Source organism: Heloderma suspectum, chromosome 1 (assembly GCF_057233095.1).
Source record: "Heloderma suspectum isolate Gila_16-S chromosome 1, 16-S_ref, whole genome shotgun sequence".
Classification (NCBI taxonomy): Eukaryota; Metazoa; Chordata; class Lepidosauria; order Squamata; family Helodermatidae; genus Heloderma; species Heloderma suspectum.
Window position 1 is genome coordinate 425,002,756 of NC_139458.1, and position 22,229 is coordinate 425,024,984.

General features: G+C 42.0%; 1 protein-coding gene across 1 annotated transcript in view; it reads right to left on the reverse strand.

Annotated features, from left to right (window-relative positions):
• Positions 1 to 22,229, reverse strand: part of RTN4 (reticulon 4) — a 77,819-nt gene that overhangs the window by 49,828 nt on the left and 5,762 nt on the right. The window contains exons 2-3 of the mRNA XM_084829255.1: positions 4,625 to 4,681; positions 1,183 to 3,579 (exon numbers count right to left, since the gene is read on the reverse strand). Of these exons, the coding sequence (XP_084685381.1) occupies positions 1,183 to 3,579; positions 4,625 to 4,681 (2,454 nt within the window). The remainder of the gene's footprint in view (positions 1 to 1,182; positions 3,580 to 4,624; positions 4,682 to 22,229) is intronic.

Sequence of the window (22,229 nt, forward strand, 5' to 3'; positions counted from 1 at the left end):
TAGCACCAACTCTTAGCTGGCAGGGGGATTATGGGAGTTGTGGTCCAACACATCTGGAGGGTACCAGGTCGGGGAAGGTTTAGACCACAATGCAACAGAGTTAGTTAAGACTAAGAACTACCTTGCTGGAGCAGGCCACATTGTCCGTCTAGTGCAGAATTCCATTTCAGGTGTGGCCAACGAGACGTTTCTGGGAAGGACACAAGCAATGCTGAAGGCAACAAATTTTTTTCCCCATAGTTTGTTCCTCAGCAACTTGCAGTCAGAAGTATACTGCCTCTGAACTGGAGGAATCCATTTAGCATACCATAACAGCCAAGGGAAAAGACTTATGCTCCATGAATTGTCAGATTCTTTACATTTGTAGTTACGCATTCTAAATTCTCGAATCTAATGGATAGGGAGAGGAAAAAAGCTGTTCACTCTCGCCACACCATTTATAACCCTCTACCATTGTTTTAACCATCTTTTTTCCTAAACTAAAAAAAAAAAAACACTTCAAAAAAAACAACACTTCAGCCTCACAGGGAGGGTGCTTAACCTCTTTGATCATTTTGTTTGCCCTTTGAGACACCCTTTTTTTGAAACAGGGTAACCAGAATGGTGCACAGTATTCCAAATACAACCACAAGATGGATTTATACAAGGACCATATGATACTGGCCATTTTCAGTCTTTTTCCTACTATGGAACTTGTATTTTACATCCCAAGAAGGCATTGCCAGTGAGCTATCCACCAGAATTGCAGAAATCAATTGGCTTAAGCATGCTTAACTCTGCATTGGATTGTGGCCACAGTACTGGATTGTGGCCACAGTTTAAAAGTTCCATCAGCAAGCATAACAAAAGGCATTGGCATCTCTATGCACTGCATTGGCCTCAATGAGCAAGCCTAGCTGGTTTCCATATCTTCTATACAAAGACCCAGAGATAACTGGTTTGAAGCAAGCAGCATCGTATCCTTCTATGCTCAGGGTAAAATTTCATCTCAAGCAGTTATTTAAATCAGAAAAAGGGTTTGAATGGCAGGCAAAGAGGAATTTAAGTAGCCACTTTCTACGCAGAAGCCACCAGAGATGTACAACTAGACTATGAGACACACATTTTTAGAGACACATAAGCCATGGCATGCTGAAGAAATACACTGATTAGTGAAATGCAAAGAAAGTGAAAGCAGATTACCTGAAGGTTTACTCAGCTTTGATGAAAACATAGGGGGTGTTTTCTCCTTTTCTTTAACAGAAGCAACTCCTCTCTCAGCTTCCTTTTCTACACTGACTACCTTTTTCTCTGCAGGCAAAGGAGTAACATCAGCTGGGGGCAGAGGCTCCTGAGTTGCTCGAGGCACTTCTCTGTCCAGTTTCTCAGAAGGCTTTTCCAAGGCAAGATCTCGTTCTTCAGTTTTGACGTGTGCATTCTTCAAAGACAGGTCCTGGGCTACCTCTTGGTAAGGAGACTGCCTCACCTCACTTTTGCCCATGTCGCAAGGCTCTCTACTTTCATTCTCCTTTAATGCGACTTTTTCTGTAGCTCCCATCACCAACTTAGCAGCTTGATAAGGAACTGTGGGGAAATCATCAGTCTCTGGAGAGGATTCTTCTGATAGCACAATTTTGTCTCCCACTTTGGGTTCCTTAGAAACTGGGAAATCACCTGCATAAGTGTCAAGATCTTCCATGTGTAGCTGGGGAATCTTCTCCTTCTTAGCCAGGTCTGTGGCCTCTGCTTCCAGACACCAAGCAGTGGGTGCATTTTTGGAAGGTTCCAGTTGAGGCTGGAAAGATTCCAAGTAGGGCTTGCTAAGGGAAGGTGGCACCTCCTCACGTTTCTCCTCTTGACCTCCCTTTGGTACAATCTTGGCGGCAGTTTCAAGTGGTTTCTCTTTCATAGCTTCTTTCTTTTTCTGAGCAAGATCAAGTTCTGGATGACTACTAAATGAGTCATTTTTTCCAGATGGTAGTGATGTTTTCTCAAGATGCTCAGTACGTTCAGGCACAGGTTGCGAAACACATTCTGTCTTGGGGTAATCTGTGAAGCCTGTTGAAGCAGATTCATTAGAGACCTTTGTTTCTTTAACTAAGTCACATGCAATGGATATATAAGAAGTCTCCAAGTCTTCTAGAGGTGAATCGTTCTTATAGTCAGATTCCTTTTCAGCAGCTTCCAACTTGGTTTCTTGTGCCTGGGCTGCTGGTACATTCATTGCCTCCTGATAGGATGGAGGCTTCTCAGACTTCTGCACTACATTCTCATAGTCATTCTCATAGTCACCAGCAGCAGTAAAAGTTTCCAGTGGGGAGGTTTCAAGCTGAACAGCAGGACCACCCACTCCAACAGTGCTTGCATTCAGTGGTGCTTCCATGACAATATCTGGCAAGACCGGGGATGGAGCTGGTTCTGACCCTGCTTCAAAGGAGGGACAGAGCTGTACTGCAGCATGCAAAGGCTCTTGTGATGACTCAGATGTCTGAACCAAGTCAATCTTTGTTTCGTAAGCAAGTTTGGGGCTAATTGCATCATGAAGTTCACTCTCGTATGCTTCTTGCACTAGATCTGGAGTAAGGCCTTCAGGCATATTAGCCACAGCATCAGCAGGCTTCTTCAGCAGATCCTCTGCTTTATCAGAATCCGCTTTCTGGCCCTGGCCACTTGCCGACTCAATGTGGGCACTGCTCGGTTCTGTGCCAAAATGGGCCTTCATTTCTGCTATCTTTTTCTCATCCGTTTTATTTTCAGAAGTCTGTTCTTCTACTAAAGGGAGAGACTTGGCTGTGCTGCCCTCAACTGTCACAGCCGATTCAAACTTGGCACAAGTAATATAAGCTTGTGAAGATTCTTTTGAGGCATCTGGAGTGCTGGGGAAAGAAATGTCTTCATTGCTGCTTCCATTCTCTTTTTCAAAGTCTTTTTGTATCTCCAGAGTCTTATCCTTCTCCACATCATATTTATCTATGCCACTTTCTAATTTGCCAGCCACTTCATTTCTAGGAACATCTTTCAAACTGCTGCTTTCATTACTAGCCCATGATGGTTCAAAAGGCTTGAAATCCACATATTCATCCTTTGCAGAATGGTCATCTATGAAAGCTACTTTTTCAACATGATCTTCGACACGCTTCCTGTCAAGAGATGCATCTTTATCATGCTTTGCAAATAATTCAACAGGTGACTCTGGGGATGAGTCCTGCTGGTACGTGGAGAACGTTTCTATATCAGAACTTCCTTTAGTGTCCATTGGCTCCTTGGTCTGAGATAAAAAGAATGGTTCTGCTCGATTGAATGGGGGCACCACTTCTGAGTGCTTTAGTTCTGGAACCTCACCAGCATCATCTGCTAGGAATGGATTTTGTGCATTTTTGGTAGTTGTTTTAAAAGCTTCACTTTCAATTTGATCATAACTGCCTTTTGCAGATAGTTCTCCTGAAACTGCATCAAGGGCTGCATACTCTTTAAAAGGATTGGCTGAGAGAGGAGAGAGGGAGGGAAGAGAAGCAGTAGCATCAAGCAGGACAGCAGCAAAATCTTCTTGGCTGTCTGAGCATGCACGACCCAGCTGTTCTTGCAAGTCCATACCTTTGTCTGTGGCCGTGGACAGAAAGGAAAGTTAGCGAGAGTGCAAGTAGTCTGAAAGTTAAGGCATGTTTTAATGACAGGTTCCAAAACAGTAGCTAGTTCAACTCTTACTGTTAGTATGGAAGAGCATGCAATATTAAGTTAGCAAAAGAGAGTAAATATTAATGAAGCAGCAAATGTTGCGTAACCGAATAAGGTTACAGAAGATCTCAAACCAGTGCCAAGAGCAGAGGTTTTACAAAACAAACCTGAGTGGTGATTCTCATTTTCTTACCCCCCCTCTCTTAAAAAAAAAAAAAGGGGGGGCCCAGTGAAAACATAATGCTGATGATCTCTTCACCACAGTTAAGAGAAGGCCAGGGGTAAGCATGCTTCCTCTCCCTCCCCAGCCTTTACCATTATGCACTAACCATGTTTAATACTAAATAGGCTCCCTCTTAACCAGTGTTTGCAAACCAACTTCAAATTCTTGATACATACAACAGAAAGACTGTTTAGCTTTAACCATAGTTAGAGCCAGTGCACATGTAACAGTAAACCCTGGTTAAAGGGAAATGCATAGCACGTGGAGACGGAGGAAGCATGCAAACCTGCAGCCCAGTCTCTTAACTATGGTTAAGAGGTGAGCAGTATTATATCTGTACTGGTACACCATTAACATACCTAAACAGGAGGAAAGACAAAGTAATTGCAATTACAGTCAAATGCATCAACACTAATAATTCATTAATTATAATGAATTAAAGCCAACTATGTCAACAAAAGCAACTACATTGTAAACAGTTAAGCTGTTAATAGTAGCTACAAGATTTCCTAGAAAGAAGGGTCCAAGAATTCACAGACAGCTGTAGTTTAAGTTTAAAACGGACACTGCCCAAGTCTGAATTTTGAGTGGACTTTTTTAAAATGATGTTTTCTAAATTTAGAAGACTTAGTATTCTTGGATCCATGCCAACTTTTAGTAAATACATCTAGAACTATTAGTGGGATGGGAATAACGTGAAGGATGTGGGGCATACTCTAATGCAAAAGGCTAGCTGAAATAACTTGCCTGCAGAAGAGTGCATCAGAGGTTCAGATGCAACATGAAGAGCAAAAAGGGTCTCATCTGAAAAACAAATACAGTATGACCTCAGCAGAAATAAATATGGAAAAGAAAGGATTTTCTTTAAAGGGAGGGAGAGGAAGAAACAGTATTCAGTATACAATCTTTATCAGCCATTTTACATCCAGATTTTTAAAACGAAGAAAATGAGAATTTGCATGCAATAGTTCACAGAATCATAGAATAGTAGTAAGATTGGAAGGGGCCTATAAGACTGTCGAGTCCAACCCCCTGCTCAATGCAGGAATCTAAGTCAAAGCATCCCTGACAGATGGCTATCCAGCCTCATCTTGAATGCCTCCAGTGTGGGAGAGCCCACTACCTCCCTAGGGAATTGGTTCCATTGTTGTATTGCTCTAACGATCAGGAAGGTTTTCCTGATATTCAGCTGGAATTTGGCTCCCTGTAACTTGAGCCCATTCTTCCGTGTTCTGCCCTCTGGGATGATCAAAAAGAGATCCTGGCCTTCCTCTCTGTGACAGCCTTTCAAGTACTTGAAGAGTGCTATCATATCTCCCCCCCCCCCCGTCTTCTCTTCTCAAGGCTAAATATGCCCATTTTTTTCAGTCTCTCTTCATAGGGCTTTGCTTCCAGTCCCCTGATCATCTTCGTTGCCCTCCTCTGAACCCTCTCCAGCTTGTCTGCATCCTTCTTAAAGTGCAGTGCCCAGAACTGGACACAGTACTCCAGATGAGGCCTAACCAGTGCTGAGTAGAGGGGAACTAGTACTTCACGGGATTTGGAAGCTAATGCAGCCCAAAATAGCATTGGCCTTTTTTGCAGCCACATCACATTGTTGGCTCATATTCAGCTTGTGATCTACAGTTCCAAGATCCTTCTCACTTGTAGTGTTGTTGAGCCAAGTATCCCCCATCTTGTAACTGTGCAATTGGTTTCTTTTTCCTAGGTGCAGAACTTGGCATCTATCCCTATTCAATGTCATTCTGTTGTTTTCTGCCCAATGCTCCAGTCTATCAAGATCACTTTGAATTTTGTTTCTGTCTTCTAAAGTATTAGCTATCCCGCCCAAATTTGTGTCATCTGCAAATGTGATCAGCATTCCCTGCACCTCCTCCTCCAAGTCATTCATAAAAATGTTGAAGAGCACTGGGCCCAGAACGGAGCCCTGCGGTACCCCGCTCGTTACCTCTCCCCAGTTTGAGAAGATCCCATTGATAAGTACTCTCTACTTTGTGACAAGATTTCTACCAAGAAAACCTTTCTCCACCTCAAACACAGTTCTAAGTGGTACTATTTATATGACAGAAACACCCGGGAATGGATTGGTCCACCAATCTAAAGAGACAAAAAATTCCAGGGCATGTCATCCGCCATAGCCTTTTTTACTATTCTAGGTCATTCACAGGTCACTTAAAATTCCACACTGCATTCTAGATCAATACCTATGGTTCACATCATAAAACTCCTTGGCAAGCCCCAAGCAAGACTGGTGCGAGGAGGTTACATTTTACCAGGGCCCTGAGTCCCAATGCATTCCCATTACCATGTCGGACGAAATGAGGCTAAATTGTACATCATGCTTGAGTATATTTACAGAACCTTATTTCCTTGTATCTATACATCACAAGCAGTTTGAGCAGAAGCAGCAATATTCTGAACAGTGAGTTACTGGCCCAGGTCCTTCTCTAAAACAGAGTGTGTTAAGCCAAGATGTTGTTTGTCAGACAAAGGTACACGTGCATGCCTATGATTTCTGAGGAACTACCAACCCCTGGGTTCCTTATGCAAAGTCAGGACGGAGGGACAATGCACTATCATATCCAGGTACATTGATCCCAGGGACAGTGGGAGCCAGCACTGCTGTCAACTACAGAGTTACAAATAGTCAGCAAACTTTGTAGGACTTTCCTTCAGACTGAATGTTAGGTACAAAACAAAAATAGCAAAAAGAGGATGTGTTATAGTAGAAAAGCCCTAGCGGAGCACATGATGTAATTTCAGAAATGTAGAAAATGCAATTTTATAATTTAAATAGAAATTTTCTTTCATGACTTACGGGATTATATGTAGGGAACAGGGTTATGGTATGTTAGTGGGCCCCTTCATGGATCACTGCCTTGTTGTGGCGAAGGGGCTTGCGTAACTCAGTGAAGCCATAAGCTATGCCATGCAGGGCCACCCAAGACAGACAGGTCATGGCAGAGAGTTCGGACAAAATGTGGTCCACTGGAGAAGGAAATGGCAACCCACTCCAGTATTCTTGCCAAGAAAAACCCATGGAATGTATCACAAGGCTAAAAGAGATGACGCCAGAAGATGAGCCCCTCAGGTCGGAAGGCTGTCCAATATACTACTGGGGAAGAGCAGAGGGAATTTCCAAGTAGCGCCAGAAAGACTGAAGCGGCTGGGCCAAAGCCAAAAGGACACTCAGCTGTGGATGTGTCTGGTGGTGAAAAGAAAATCCGATGCTGTAAAAACAATATTGTTTAGGAACCTGGAATGTAAGATCAATGAATCAAGGTAAGCTGGAGGTGGTCAAACATGAGATGGCAAGATTGAACATCGACATCTTGGGAATCAGCGAATTAAAATGGACAAGCATGGGCAAATTTAATTCAGGTGACCATCATATCTACTATTGTGGGCAAGAATCCCTTCGAAGAAATGAAGTAGCACTCATAGTCAACAAAAGGGTGGGAAAAGCAGTACTGGGGTACAATCTTAAAAGCGACAGAATGATCTCAGTACGAATCCAAGGCAAACCATTCAACATCACAGTAATTCAAGTCTATGCCCCAACCACTGAGGCCGAAGAAGCTGAGGTTGATCAGTTCTATGAAGACCTACAACACCTTCTAGAACTAACACCAAAAAAAGATGGCCTCTTCATCATAGGGGATTGGAATGCTAAAGTAGGAAGTCAAGACATCACCGGGATAACAGGCAAGCATGGCCTTGCTGTACAAAATGAAGCAGGACAAAAGCTAATAGAGTTTTGCCAAGAGAACATGCTGATCATAGCAAACACTCTTTTCCAACAGCACAAGAGGCGACTCTACACATGGACATCACCAGATGGTCAATATCGAAATCAGATTGATTATGTGCTTTCCAGCCAAAGATGGAGAAGCTCTATACAGTCAGTAAAAACATGACCTGGAGCAGACTGTGGCTCAGATCATGAGCTGCTTCTTGCAAAATCTTGCCTTAAATTGAAGAACGTAGGGAAAACCACTAAACCATTCAGGTATGACCTAAATCATATCCCTTATGAATATACAGTGGAGGTGAGGAATAGATTTCAGGGATTAGACCTGATAGACAGAGTGCCTGAGGAACTATGGACGGAGGTCCGTAACATTGTTCAGGAGGCAGCAACTCAATCCATCCCAAAGAAAAAGAAATGCAAGAAAGCCAAGTGGCTGTCTGAGGAGGCTTTACAAGTAGCTCACGAAAGAAGGGAAGCGAAAAGCAAGGGAGAAAGGGGAAGATATCCAACTGAATGCAGATGTCCTGAGAATAGCAAGGAGAGACAAGAAGGCCTTCCTAAATGAACAATGCAAAGAAATGGAGGAAAACAACAGAATGGGAAAGACTAGAGATCTCTTCAAGAAAATCGGAGATCTCAAGGGAACGTTCTGTGCAAAGATGGGCATGATAAAGGACAAAGAAGGCAGGGACCTAACGGAAGCAAATGAGATTAAGAAGAGGTAGAAAGAATGCACAAGAACTACACAGGAAAGATCTGAATGTCCCTGATAGCCATGATAGTGCGGTCACTGAACTTGAGCCGGACATCCTCAAGAGTGAAGTCAAGTGGGCCTTAGGAAGCATTACTAACAACAAAACTAGCGGAGATGACAGTATTCCAGCTGAGCTATTTAAGATCCTAAAAGATGATGCTGTTAAAGTGCTGCACTCAATATGCCAACACATTTGGAACACTCAACAGTGGCCACAAGACTGGAAAAGGTCAGTTTACATTCCAATTCCAAAGAAGGGCAACGCCAAAGAGTGTTCAAACTACCGTACAATTGTGCTCATTTCACATGCCAGCAAGGTGATGCTCAAAATCCTACAAGCTAGGCTTCAGCAGTATGCGAACCGAGAACTACCGGAAGTACAAGCTGGGTTTAGAAGAGGCAGAGGAACTAGAGATCAAATCACCAATTTCCGCTGGATCATGGAGAAAGCAAGAGAATTCCAGAAAAATGTTTATTTCTGCTTCACTGACTACGCTAAAGCCTTTGATTGTGTGGATCACAACAAACTGTGGCAAATTCTGAAAGAGATGGGGGTACCAGACCACCTTCCCTGTCTCCTGAGAAACCTGTACGAGGGTCAAGAAGCAACAGTAAGAACCAGACATGGAACAACCGAGTGGTTCAAAATTGGGAAAGGAGTATGACAAGGCTGCATATTGTCGCCCTGCTTATTTAACTTATATGCAGAGTACATCATGAGAAACGTCGGGTTGGATGAATCACAGGTCGGAATTAAGACTGCTGGGAGAATTATCAACAACCTCAGATACGCAGATGATACCACCCTAATCGCAGAAAGCGAAGAGGATTTAAAGAGCCTCTTGTTGAGGGTGAAAGAGGAGAGTGCAAAAGCTGGTTTGAAACTCAACATTAAAAAAAAATGAAGATCATGGCATCTGGCCCCATCACTTCCTGGCATATAGAAGGGGAAGAAATGGAAGCAGTGACAGATTTTACTTTCTTGGGCTCCAAGATCACCGCAGTCGGTGACTGTAGCCATGAAATTAAAAGACGCTTGCTCCTTGGGAGGAAAGCTATGGCAAACCTAGACAGCATAGTCAGAAGCAGAGACATCACCTTGCCGACAAAGGTCTGCATAATCAAAGCTATGGTTTTCCCAGTAGTAACGTATGGCTGTGAGAGCTGGACTATAAGGAAGGCTGAGCACTGAAGAATTGATGCTCTCAAACTGTGGTGCTGGAGAAGACTTTTGCGAGCCCCCTGGACTGCAAGGAGGTCAAATCGGTCAATCCTAAAGGAAATCAACCCTGACTGCTCATTGGAAGGACAGATGCTGAAGCTGAAGCTCAAATATTTTGGCCACCTAATACGAAGAGAAAATTGTCTGGAAAAGACCCTGATGCTGGGAAAGACTGAAGGCAGAAAGAGAAGGGGACGGCAGAGGATGAGATTGCTAGATAGCATCACTGATGCAATGAATATGGACTTGAGCACGTTCCGGGAGAGAGCACAGGACAGGAAGGCCTGGCATGCTATGGTCCATGTGGTCACGAAGAGTCGGACACGACTGAACGACTGAACAACAACAACAACATGTTAGTGGGAGGGGGCCCACATTTGTTCAAGCCCAAAAAGGATGCTTGGACCATACTCCTGGGACGAAAGTCAAGAACTCCTACCTTTACCAACCTCCCTTACCTTTACCAACCAGGCACTGAGGTAGGTCATCAGAGCGCATGCTCCTGGTCGTTTCACATGGACCTATGGCCCAATTGGAGTCCACCAGGAGAAGAGCCTTCAGTGTGGTGACCCTCCCTTCTTATGGAACTCCCTGCCTTTGGAGGTCAGGCAGGCGCCAATGTTGTGTTGCTTCTTGCGCCTCCTGAAAACACTGTTATTTCAGGAAGCCTTCCTTGAGTGACTAGCCGCAGTTTTATCAGAACTTGGTTTATCACAACTTTGTTTCTTTTTAAAAATAGTAATTATTTTCACATGGCTTTTATTCTTTTATGCTATCTGCTGTCCACCATTCTGAAATCTTCGGATGTGGAGCAGTATACAAATATTGCAAATAAATAAATAAATAAAATATGTTAAGGGATTGTATCTCTCTGGAAAAGCTTACTAAGAGATATTTTAATATATATTTATAACTGTTTCAAGGAAATCAACAGAAAATCATGAAATAGCAAAGTGGGCAGAATTCAGTGTACTGATTTAGTATCTCAAGCATGCACAGTTGCGTGTTTCCCCCCTTCCCCCTCTCCCACACACTTTCACTCAATCCAGACTAACTTCTCTTTACTTCTGTGTTGGCTAGTAATGCAGTACCAAGACTGAGTATTGATTAAGCTACTGAAGCAAATGATAGAACAGCTCTGAATGGACCATTAGCCCTCAAATAAGTTTTATACAGCTTCCAGAACTTGCAAGCAGCTATTTCAAGAGTGTACTATTGGTAAAGAGTATAATATTGATAAGATAATTACTAGATATCCCTCCTGACTGATTCAAGAGAAAGTGTTATGCAAGAGATCTGACAGCCTAATTTAATGAGGCAAGATATGAACTTGGCAGGAAAGCAGTTAGGAGTATGAGCAAACCAGAGCATGTCTAAAATGCTTTTTAGTGGCATACCATCCGTATGTTGAAAGTCACAAGAAATAATTTCTTGCATATGCATCTGTATGGAAGCCACTATGTATACAAAAACTATGGATTTCATCATGGTTTTGTCCATGTCATGTCCAAATCCACTCTAAGAACACTACTAATAAACCTTCTTTACTAGGCATGAAGTTGAAAAAACAATGCTTGTTTGACATTGCTGTTACTTTGAACAGTACTGCTTCACTTACACACACTCTTTAACACCCAGGTTGGATTACTGCAATGCATTGTACGTGGAGCTACCCCTGAAAGACTGCTCAGAAACCTCAATTCTTTCAGAATACAGCAGCTAGATTGTTGTCTAGAGTATGGCACTTTGAATATAATACAGCCGTTTTACAAGTTCTCCACTGCCTTCCACTCCATTTCTGGGCTAGATTCAAGTTGCTGTTTTTGACTTTTAACATCCTATATGGCATGGGATTGCAGCACTTCAAAGACTGCCGTCTGCCATGTAAAATTTAGGAAACCCTTCTCTGGATACCTACACCAGGAGAGGCCAGCTATATGGCGAGCAATAAAGAGGACCTTTTCAGTGGTGGCGCCTCACTGGAGGAATACCCTCCTGGAATACCCTCCAAAGAGCAGAGGAAACGCTTTCATCATTCCAATGACAAGTTGACTTTTTTATTCCGCAAGGTGTTTTAAGTAGCTGGGTTGTTTTTTTTTATTGCTGCTTACATTGAATGTATTGATCTACTCAGGCTTTAATATCTTAACATAATTTTATTCATTTTAGCTTCTGTTTTACTGCTGCTTGTCAGCTATTTAATTATATACTATTATTGATTATCCTTGTAAGCCCCTCTGGATATTTTTTTTAATAGAAAAGTATCTATTCACAAAACGTTCTGACCTTGACCTGCCAAAAAACACATACAGGAGAGATGCGTTGTAATACATGCTTCAGTAGCACCTTGCTATTTTATAAATGCAGCAACAGACAATGGATCCAATCTTTATTTGGTCTTTAATATCTTAAAGTATTAAGCTACACAAAGGGATCAGATCACAACGCTGCTCAGGTTGGCAAGCCAAGCATCCGAGAATGAAAGAATGCTACTTTGCCTGTGTGTGCTTGCTCAACAAAGCAAAGATCCGGAAGAGAGACTCAGACATGCCCACTGCAAAGAAGTCATGATACATTTGCACAAAAGGCAGAAAGTGATATGGGCAGCTATGTTGTCTTAATTTTTGTAACGCCCGATTTCCCCATCGAAGTATTAACAGAGAAGCATCCTGGCTTTTCCCAACCTTATCTAAATGCTGTTTTCCTTAACTTATCTAAATGCTCTTATGCTTTTAATGAGGTATTGTCTTGTAATATGTTGTGAACCACTTTGGGATTTTAAGTTGGGAAGCAATATATAAATGTTCTAAAATAAATTTAAAAATATAAAGGAAGATACCATGAAGATGGTTACAGATGATTGCGTTAAGTAGCAGAGTGCAAAGTTCATAGTTACATTAGATTTGAAGCCCAGCCTTCTCCATCTTATAAACGGCTACTCATACTGCAGAAAAAGAAAACGTTGTGGAAGGCAGATAGTTTGGCAAGGACAAGTTGTTCTTAATTCACTACCATCCTATTATCTTGTAGAAGGGAGAAGAAAGTATGCACCATAATGTCTGCTTGGAACATTTTACTTGCTTCTGCACAGCCAGTCAATAATCACTCTGGACATCTTTCTAAGGAATGGGATGTATTTTCATATTATTTTGACTTTCAGGAAAATCCACTGACTAGCATGAGAACAATTTAATGGCATTGAGCATGGCTGTCAGGCAGTTTAAAATGTTTAGCTGATTAATCATTGGCTTTGTAATGGACTTTAAAAAATTAATGGACTTTTAAAAATTTACATATTATCAACACCACAATAATGGTACCTTACCCAAGATATTAAATTACAAAGTAGCTTCCTAACACTTGTTGTTAGAAAGACTTTTGATATTTTTATTATCCTTGTTGATACAATATTGTGAATTAAAACCTATGCCTTGAGAATGATAAACAGATAACATATATGTTTATGTAAGTTATCTGCACATATGCACTCTAATCTTGTAGTTATATACTCATTAGTAGCTTTTTTAAAGTATGAATAAGAGATGGTGGGATTTTTAAAGAATACAAAATGAGTAGTGTTAATATACTAAAGCAAATAACTACAGACATTGTTAGGAACACTTGGTAAGCATTATAGGTAAAGTGAATCACCAAATCATGTATTATTTGCAAACTGTAACAGGTTTCTTCATCATTACAGTATTGTTTGTGATTTAGAGCATTTTGTATTGTGTTCTGATTATTATCCTACCGTACAAGCTCTTGGACAGATGGACAGCCATAGAAAACTTCCTGGCTTTCAGCAAAGATGAACTGTAAAGCTTGTGCAACTGAAAACTTCTGGAAGATGCAAGAATTGTCCATCCAGCTCAGTATGACGTATTCTTACTAGCAGTGGCTCTCCAAAGTTGCAATGTTAAATGTTCACACATACACAAAGCAAGTATATCAGAGGGAAAGATTCAGGGAACATGGAAGTGTAGTCAAGAGGATTAATAGGAAGAGGCCTGATTTGCCCCAGGCCCAAGGTTCTTTTCCCCCTGTAACTAAGATACTTTGGTGTCCAAGGCTAAAAAAAACACCACACACGCAAAAACCAAGCATTTTAAGGAAAGGTTTAAGGTTCTGGTTCTTTTATGTCTTGTCAAGGGTAGCTATCCATCTAGAGAATCCAATAAGACAAGAACTAGAATTTAACTTGACTGCTATTTAGGATGGATCATCAAGGATCACTAATAGCACTGCCTGTTCCAACTACACTGTTAGCAGTTGCACTGTACGTTACAGAATGTGAGAATAGAATCATAAGAGTTGGAAGGGACTTCAAAGCGCATCTAGTCCAATCCCCTACTAATGCAGGCAATCCGCTGTTACAGCATCCATGATAGATGGCCTCTGCTTAGACCGCTAACAAAGGAAAGTCCACCACCTTGCAAGGCAGTCTGTTCTTCTGCTGAACTGCTCATGTGGTCAACAGTGTCTTCCAAATGTTTAGCTGAAATCCCCTTTCTTATAATCTGAATGTAATGGTTTAAGTCCTAATCTCTTGAGCAACAGAAAACAGATTTGCTCCTTAATCTATGTATCTGCCCTTCAGATATTTGAAGATGGCTACCATATTGTCCTTAATTGTCTCTTCTCCAGGCTAAACATGCCCAATTCCTTCAACCTTTCCTCACAGGATTTTATCTCCAGGCCCTTTCGTTTCCCTCCTCTACATATGTTCCAGTTTGTCAATATCCTTCTTAAACTGAAGGGCCCACAACTGGAAACAGTACTCCAGGTGAGGTCTGACCAAAGCAGTGGTACAGTTACTTCTTGTGATCTAGAAACTATATTTCTACAGATGCAGCCTAAAACTGCAGTATCTTTTTTAGTCACCACATCACACCACTGACTCATATTTAGCTGTGGTCTACTAAAATCCCTACATGTGGGGCCCTCCATATATTGTTGGACTGCAACCCTCATCAGCCCTAGCCAGCATAGCCAATGGTGAGGGCTGATGGGTGTTGCAGCCCAACAACTGGAAGGCCATGCTGCCCACCCCTGCTCTAGATCCTGTGCATATAGGATCTCATAGAATCATAGGGTTGGAAGGGGTGTAAAGACCATTGAGTCCAACCCCTGCTCAGTGCAGGAAGCCTGATTCCCAGGCGGTCTCCCATCCAAGTACTAACCAGGGCTGACCCTGCTTAGCATATGTACTGCTGACAAGCCAATGTCACCCACCCATCCTACATTGTACATCTGATTTTTCCTACCTAAATGAAGAATTTTACATTTATCTGTGTTGAAATTCATTTGAAATTACTTTTGGCCCCATTCCCCATCCTGTCAAGACAAGGCCTTGGACAGATGGACAGCCATAGCTATCCAAATCCCGGGCATAGCTTCCAAATCCCGGGAAGTACTACTCAGTACTACTCTACTCAGCACTGGTTAGGCTTCATTTGGAGTACTGTGTCCAGTTCTGGGCACTGCACTTTAAGGATGCAGACAAGCTGGAGAGGGTTCAGAGGAGGGCAAAGAAGATGATCAGGGGACTGGAAACAAAGCCCTATGAGGAGAGACTGAAAGAACTTGGCATGTTTAGCCTTGAGAAGAGAAGACTAGGGGGAGATAGGATAGCGCTCTTCAAGTACTTGAAAGGTTGTCACAGAGAGGAAGGCCAGGATCTCTTCTCAATCATCCCAGAATGCAGGACACGGAATAATGGGCTCAAGTTACAGGAAGCCAGATTCCAGCTGCACATCAGGAAAAACTTCCTGACTGTTGGAGCAATACGACAATGGAACCAATGACCTAGGGAGGTGGTGGGCTCTCCCACACTGGAGGCACTCAAGACAAGGCTGAACAGCCATCTGTCGGGGATGCTCTGACTTGGATTCCTGCACTGAGCAGGGGGTTGGACTCCATGGTCTTGTAGGCCCCTTCCAACCCTATTATTCTATGATTCTAAGGTTGGCTCAAACCATTTTGCTGCCTGAGGCAACCAACAAGATGGTGCTCTCTCCCATTCCATGTACAAAAGCCAACTGGACTGTTTCTTCAGCACTGACAACGGGACAGCATCCTCCACTGTTCCTGAAGGCATCAGGCTAGCTTAGGGGGCACAGCACAGGCAGCATGGCCCACAGTCTGTCCTCTAACACCTTGCTGCCACCTCCCAGCATCTGCCACCTGAGGCAGCCACTTCACTCTGCTTAATGGTAAGGCCGGTTCTGTGTCAAGATCACCGTGAATCTTGTTTCTGTCTTCTGTAAGGTACCAGCTTAACCAGTTTCATTACATCTCCGAAGGTTAAAATAGTGTTTTGTTACCCAGGTTACAAACCAAGCAAGACCACTGGAAAGTTTACCTACTGGCTATTATTTGGACAAAATTACAAATCCATTACAAACTTCCAAATGAGATGCAAATCCAACAGCTAAATGAACAGGAGGAACACGATACAAGTCTGTAAAATGGTTACATCCACTGACTTCCCAGACATTTTATTCATGACCGCCATAAACAATTAGCATTTACAGCACAGACTTTTCCTCCTCCATAATGACTAAACATTCATTAAATCATGCTTGTTTAAGGCTCAGAACAGAGGCGAATGATTTAATATGCGATCCCAACATTCTGCCACTTGAACTAACATTCTGAACTGAAATCATAGCCTACAAAAACAAATACATATTGAATTGCTTCACCGTATTTGCATATATTTCAAAACAAGCACATGCCTAGTACATTGACAGGCAATGCAGGTCACTTTACAGAAGCATTCCAAACTAATTATCTCAGAACTGTCACACTCTACCAGTACTATCAAGCTGAAAATATAGCTGATCATGCATTAAATATACATGGCCTTGACAATAATTAAGCTCCCATATAACGAGGCGTGCAAAACAGAAGCTACAGCCCCCTTCTTGTCTATTTGCTCTACCCTGCAGAAATTTTAAATACCTATTGTTTGCAGCCCTTTCTCACTCCTTTGTGGAAAAATGTAAGGCCTGCCCAAGCTCATCAAAAGGGGAAGCAGAGATGGGAAAATGTATCACTCCATCTGCATTGCTTCTCCTGTACCTAGGTTCAGAGACGCATGTTGGCACTTGTGCCAGGTGTTCCAGCCTGTTACAGGCAGGCAGCCAATTGGCCTGATCCACCTAACTGAGGCTGCTACTGCGTGTGAGAATTGCTGGGATAGTGAAAGGTCTGTCAGCTGCTGCTGCTGCTGCTGCATCTGCTACTTAACTCAGCAAGGTGGTGTAGAAGGACATAAGCAGAGCAAAAACAGAGACTGGAGGAAGAAGTGGGGAGAGAGAGAACAGAAACCTGTGGGTTGGAGAAAGAGGAATATAACTAAGAGATGCAGGTACAAAGAAACTTGTGGGAGGGGAAGGAGGAAAAAGTGGACAAGAGATTTGGAAACAGAAAAGATGGGCAGAAAGGAGAGAAACGTACTCATGTAAAGAGAACGGTGGACTTTGGGGGCACAGTAAAAAAAGGAGCGCCATTAAGGATGGACACGTGAGGGAAACGCAGGGTTCCCAACCTCTGTTAGTTGTGGGGGGGGGGATTTGCAAGGAAGAATTGCAGATGATGGAGAGACCCTTCCCCACCTGATTTTTCCCACACATGCCATCCATGGGGGTGCGTTTTTTTTAAAGTACAAGACTGGAAGGACATTTGTCAGGGTTAACTGTTCCGCCCCAACTCAGCATTATGTTACTTGCTATGTTGCCCCCTAGTCTCTTCATTTGGAACTGCTTTAATTTTCCCTCTACAGATCTGTCAGCAACTGATCAGACCTTACTGTCTGTCATCATGAATTAATTGGTTCTGAGGACCACCTTTCTTACTGTACCACTGATGGTTACCTGGTTGTGAAGTGGTGCAGCGTCTTCTCCGTTGTGGCGCCCACCATATGAAATTACCTTTCCATCAAGATCAGGTAGGCTGTAGTGTGGAGTGTTTCCACCAACAATTAAAGACCATTTCCTAGCTGCTAGCATTGTCAGCTACCCTTGGTTATTTTAATATTTTATTGTTTTATTACCATGTTATTGTTCTATTGATTGGTTTTATTGTATTTTGTGTTTTATTGTATTTTACCATGTGAACCATTTTGGGATTTTTTAAAAATGGAAAGCGGTATTAAAATTTTCTGAAATAAATAAATTGGCTGTGCCTAGAAAGAATTTCTAGTCTTGTTTAGGCCAGTTTTTCCTCTGTAGAAATAAAGTCTTCCTTTGGCCTAGTCTATGCTATCCTGACTTACAGTCTGGAAGACCTGGCCTTGCACTGCCTTCACCTCAACCATTCTATTTCTTTTAACTCAGCCAATCTGCTTCAGTCTTTTACTCCTCAGCTAAATACTTGTTCTCCTGAGTTTAGTTTGCTGTTCACGTTGTGTTATCCAGAAAGTTGAAAAATGTTTTGCATTATAGTAAATAATGATTTTATTTACTATAAATTTAGGTGCCTGAATAGACAAACAGCTGAACATGTGTTGAAGTCAGAACAAAACCCTACCTGTGCATTCAGGTTAACAGGAAAACATGTGCTTTCCAACATGCTGGGTAAATGTGCTGTAACAGAAGTGTTAATGGAGGAATGATTGACAGCCGAGCCAAAATGGAATGGTGGGTAGAGCAAGTCGCAGTCGGGGAAAGTCAGCTGGAAGGAGAAGAGACCATTAGTGAGAGATCAGGAAAGAGAGAGTTGAGTTATGACAGAGACAGGGGAATTAGAAGCCAGAGTTAGTTATCTAGTCAGTGAGTAGACTCAGAGGTAGGTATGAATGAGGAGGGAGAAAAGTTACTGAAAGCAGAGATAATGGTGTTAGGTTTTTAGGAACATTATTATTACTATTTATCAGATATTATTTGTTCTGAATGTTGACATGTTAAAATAACAAACATTTATTCATTTGTTTAAATACATATGTTCTGGTCTAGGCAGATTTGAAGACTGGCACAACTCACTCACTCCACATGCTAAGGATATAAAGCGCAGAGTCCTTCTGCCCTCTCTAAATCAGTAGGTAGTGGCAGCGGGTGTTTTGGGGAGTCGTAGGAAAAGTCTGGACGCAGTGACCTCTGAGGACCCCAAATATGTCACATATGCCCTGAGAGATAGGCGTGCTGAGGAGGCTTGCTGGAAGACATGGTTGTAATTCTGAGGCAGGGAAGCAGAAGGAGAGAGTAGGAGTTGAGAGAGAGAGAGAGAGAGAGAGAGATCCATAGAGAAGGAAGCATGGTTATTTCTTCTGTGATGGCACATGACCCAAGTACCTTTGACATCCAAGAGGCATTTTCGTTTCCATGGGGAAACTCCTGCCATTCTGGAAAGTATGACAAGTACCTTCTCACCAGTTAAGCTTCCCAGCTGTATAAACAAGCTCTGATATTGCTAATCTCATATCTTGAGGTATGGTCATCTCAATGTTTTATGAGATGATTTTTCAAGGCAGTAAAAAAGTTTAAGTATGCGGTCTTTTATTAGCCTGTATATTTCTAGAGCTCATTTACCTGGTGGCCTCTCAGCAATGCAACAATGAGAACTAGAATTCAAAGAAATTGTAGATTCTAGACAGTTTAATACTACTAGCCAGTGTAAGTGTGCCTTTAATGATGTTTTTACTTCCAAAGGCTCAGAACAGATGACAGCACAAAAAATAATCCAAATATAGGCTTTGAAATCAGGAGTCTGAAAACTCCCCGACTTTGGCTTTTTTCTTGTTTCTAATCCTTGAACAAATTTGCCTCTTTAACGTGGATGACTATCATCTTTTAATGAAAGCTGAAATTCTCACTTGCACTAAGCTCCCATGAGCCATACAAAGTGTCTTGGGGTAGGATGTTGCCAGCAAGTCTACCAGTAGAACAACAATTATATCTCTCCATATCTTTTTCCACCTACTATACAAGCAATCATAGCTATCTCTTGTACAATACAGAACTCGCATTTTCTCCATTGCAGAGTTTAAAGTTTAGAACATCATTCATTATCCCTGTGTTAAGTTCTAAGAGGCAGGTAAGAAATACATACATTGTACAAAGGAGTAAATGAAGATGAGGCACTCTTGTTTTTCATAAGAAGGTAGAGCTTTAAGAACTAAGATTCTATAGCTTCCAACTCCTCCAAGGAACCTGTAAAGCTGTCTTTCAAATAAGATAGCACGTAGAATTAACATTTGAGGACAGATTTAGCTGGGGTGGGAGTTAGGAGGAAATCAGTAAATGGAAAGAGAAAAATTCCAATACCTAGACTAGTCTTCTTCTACCTGGTCCCCTCCTGGCGTTGGACTGTAACTTCCAGAATAGATGGATAGGGGATGCTGAGAGTTTTAGTCCAACGATCTGGAGGGCACCAGGTTAGGAATGGCTAACATCAACAATCAAAAATTTCCTCCGATACGGAATGTAAGATTAGCTAAGGGAGCGGGAGTAGCTGCAGGACTGTACACTTTGTCATCCAAGCCTCTATTTAATGAATTGTATTTTCCAGGGAGTGAATCTGAATGTGCACAAATAAAACTTTTTGAATGCAAATAAGCGGTGTATTCTTGCACGTTCCATGAGAGCAGTGGTTCTCACATTGTATTTTAATCTATTTTTCAGGAGGAGGGGGGACCACCTCTGAATTGGTCAGAATTTGGTGCTCTTATTAGCAAGGGATGAGCTAATACCACATAGGGCAGTAGAATGATTGGCAAAAATCCTAAACTCTTCGAAGTTGGAGCAGGTTCCTAGAAATTTCAATCATTTTTGAAGTCCTGGTCAACAACGTATGAACAATCTGTGCTGAGAAAAACTAAAAGAGTGCAGAATGCATGACAGGTCTTCAAGATAAGTTTCCAATGGCATGCCCCTCCAGTAAACATCTGAGGAAAAAGCACAAAAGTGGTGGCATTTTTGTCTCAGGCACCGTCAAGGTGCTAAAATTGCTATACCACAGTATTACTGCAAACAGAAATAGATGTTATGGTACAACCATGCCATCAACAATATCAGGACTGCAATGTTTGTTACTGAAATGAAAAGTATGATGCAATTCAGGAGGATAGGTACATGTTAGTCTACTAAGCCTTAACTGAAGGTGCATGTGTGTTCCGTATAACCACTGGACTTCTGTGCAGTTACAAAACCCGATATTTGACAGACGACAGCATAATGGGAATCCTAGGTTTCATTCTGAGTTTCTAGCCCTCATGGTTTTAGAGACAGGCTTGAGAACATGTAAACAATCAGCATCAGCCGAAGTGTCACAGTAGTTCAAAGATGGGGGCTTCTGGAGTTATGAGTCTCAGATCCAGAAGCATTGATCCCAGCCTGCCCTGTAGTGTACCTCTCCCCCCTCTCCTGTTATTTCCACTGTTCATTACCATATCCCAAATTTGTTGAAAGACTGACAGGATGCAAACAAATAATGCAGATTTGCTGAAATTGCACAATTTATGCAACTGCAGGATATGAGTTTGTTTGACAAATAGTTACGGTAATGGTTGGATGCTTCAGTTACACATTAGGAAGCGATACACCAAGGTCAAGTATACAGGGCCGCAAGCATGCAATTAGAAACTGGGTGCAATGCTATGCATATTTAGACAGAAAAAAGATTCTATAACTCCCAGCATTCCCCAGCCAGCACTGCATAGGACTGCACCTTTAAAAAAGCACACTTCGGTGTCTATCCACAGCAAATCAGCTTTTAACCAAGCTTGTCACAATTAATAGAGTCTAGCTTTAGATCTCTTGCCTTTAAGGAGTACACAAACCAAACACAGAAGGTCACTACTCCTGTGCTAGAAAGCCATATCTATACTATAATGCAACTACGGATGCAATCCTATGCATGTTTGCATAGAGAAAACTCCAATTCCCAGCATGCTGGCTGGGGAATGCTGGGAGTTGTAGGACCTTTTCTGTCTAAACATGCATAGGATTGTACCCTAAATATCCTTTCCAAGGGGACAAACTATTACAGCATGCTCAGAATCAGAGCCTACTATTAACTACAGTAGGCTCTATAACGATGTCTAAAGGTTTGTGTCAGTTTGATCCTATCAGTTCCTTCCTAGTGACATGAGTGCCATTTTTTGGTAGAAAGACAGGGTAAAGATCAAATAAATAAATAGTGACAGAGAGTTGTTGGGATACAAACATTCCAGCATCAGCCTTTAGTGTAGCAGTTCCAGCCAAAAATGATCCACAGCGATGGGCTAGTTCAACAGTACTCATCTGCTAGATTGTCACTGAAAACCCCTGAACCACGCCAGCAATCCATGCACACGAAGTAACCTTGAACTCCTCTCCTCCATTAAACTGCCCAGAAATATGCAGTATTAGTATGCCAGTATCAGCTACCCCACAAACATTCCACATGATTGAGCCAGCACATAAAAGAATTCAAAAAATTATTCTGCACATGTGGATTATGAACACAACCAAAGGCTTTTCAGGAGAAACCACATTCAGGTGAGGATGGTTCTAAATCTCTCCCTCCCCTGACCCCTTTCTTGCAATATGAAGAGATATTCTAATGGAAAAGAGCAACCTTTTAAAAAATCTTTTTTTCATCTGAAACAGGAAATGAAACCTTTATTGCTTAACTATATCTAACT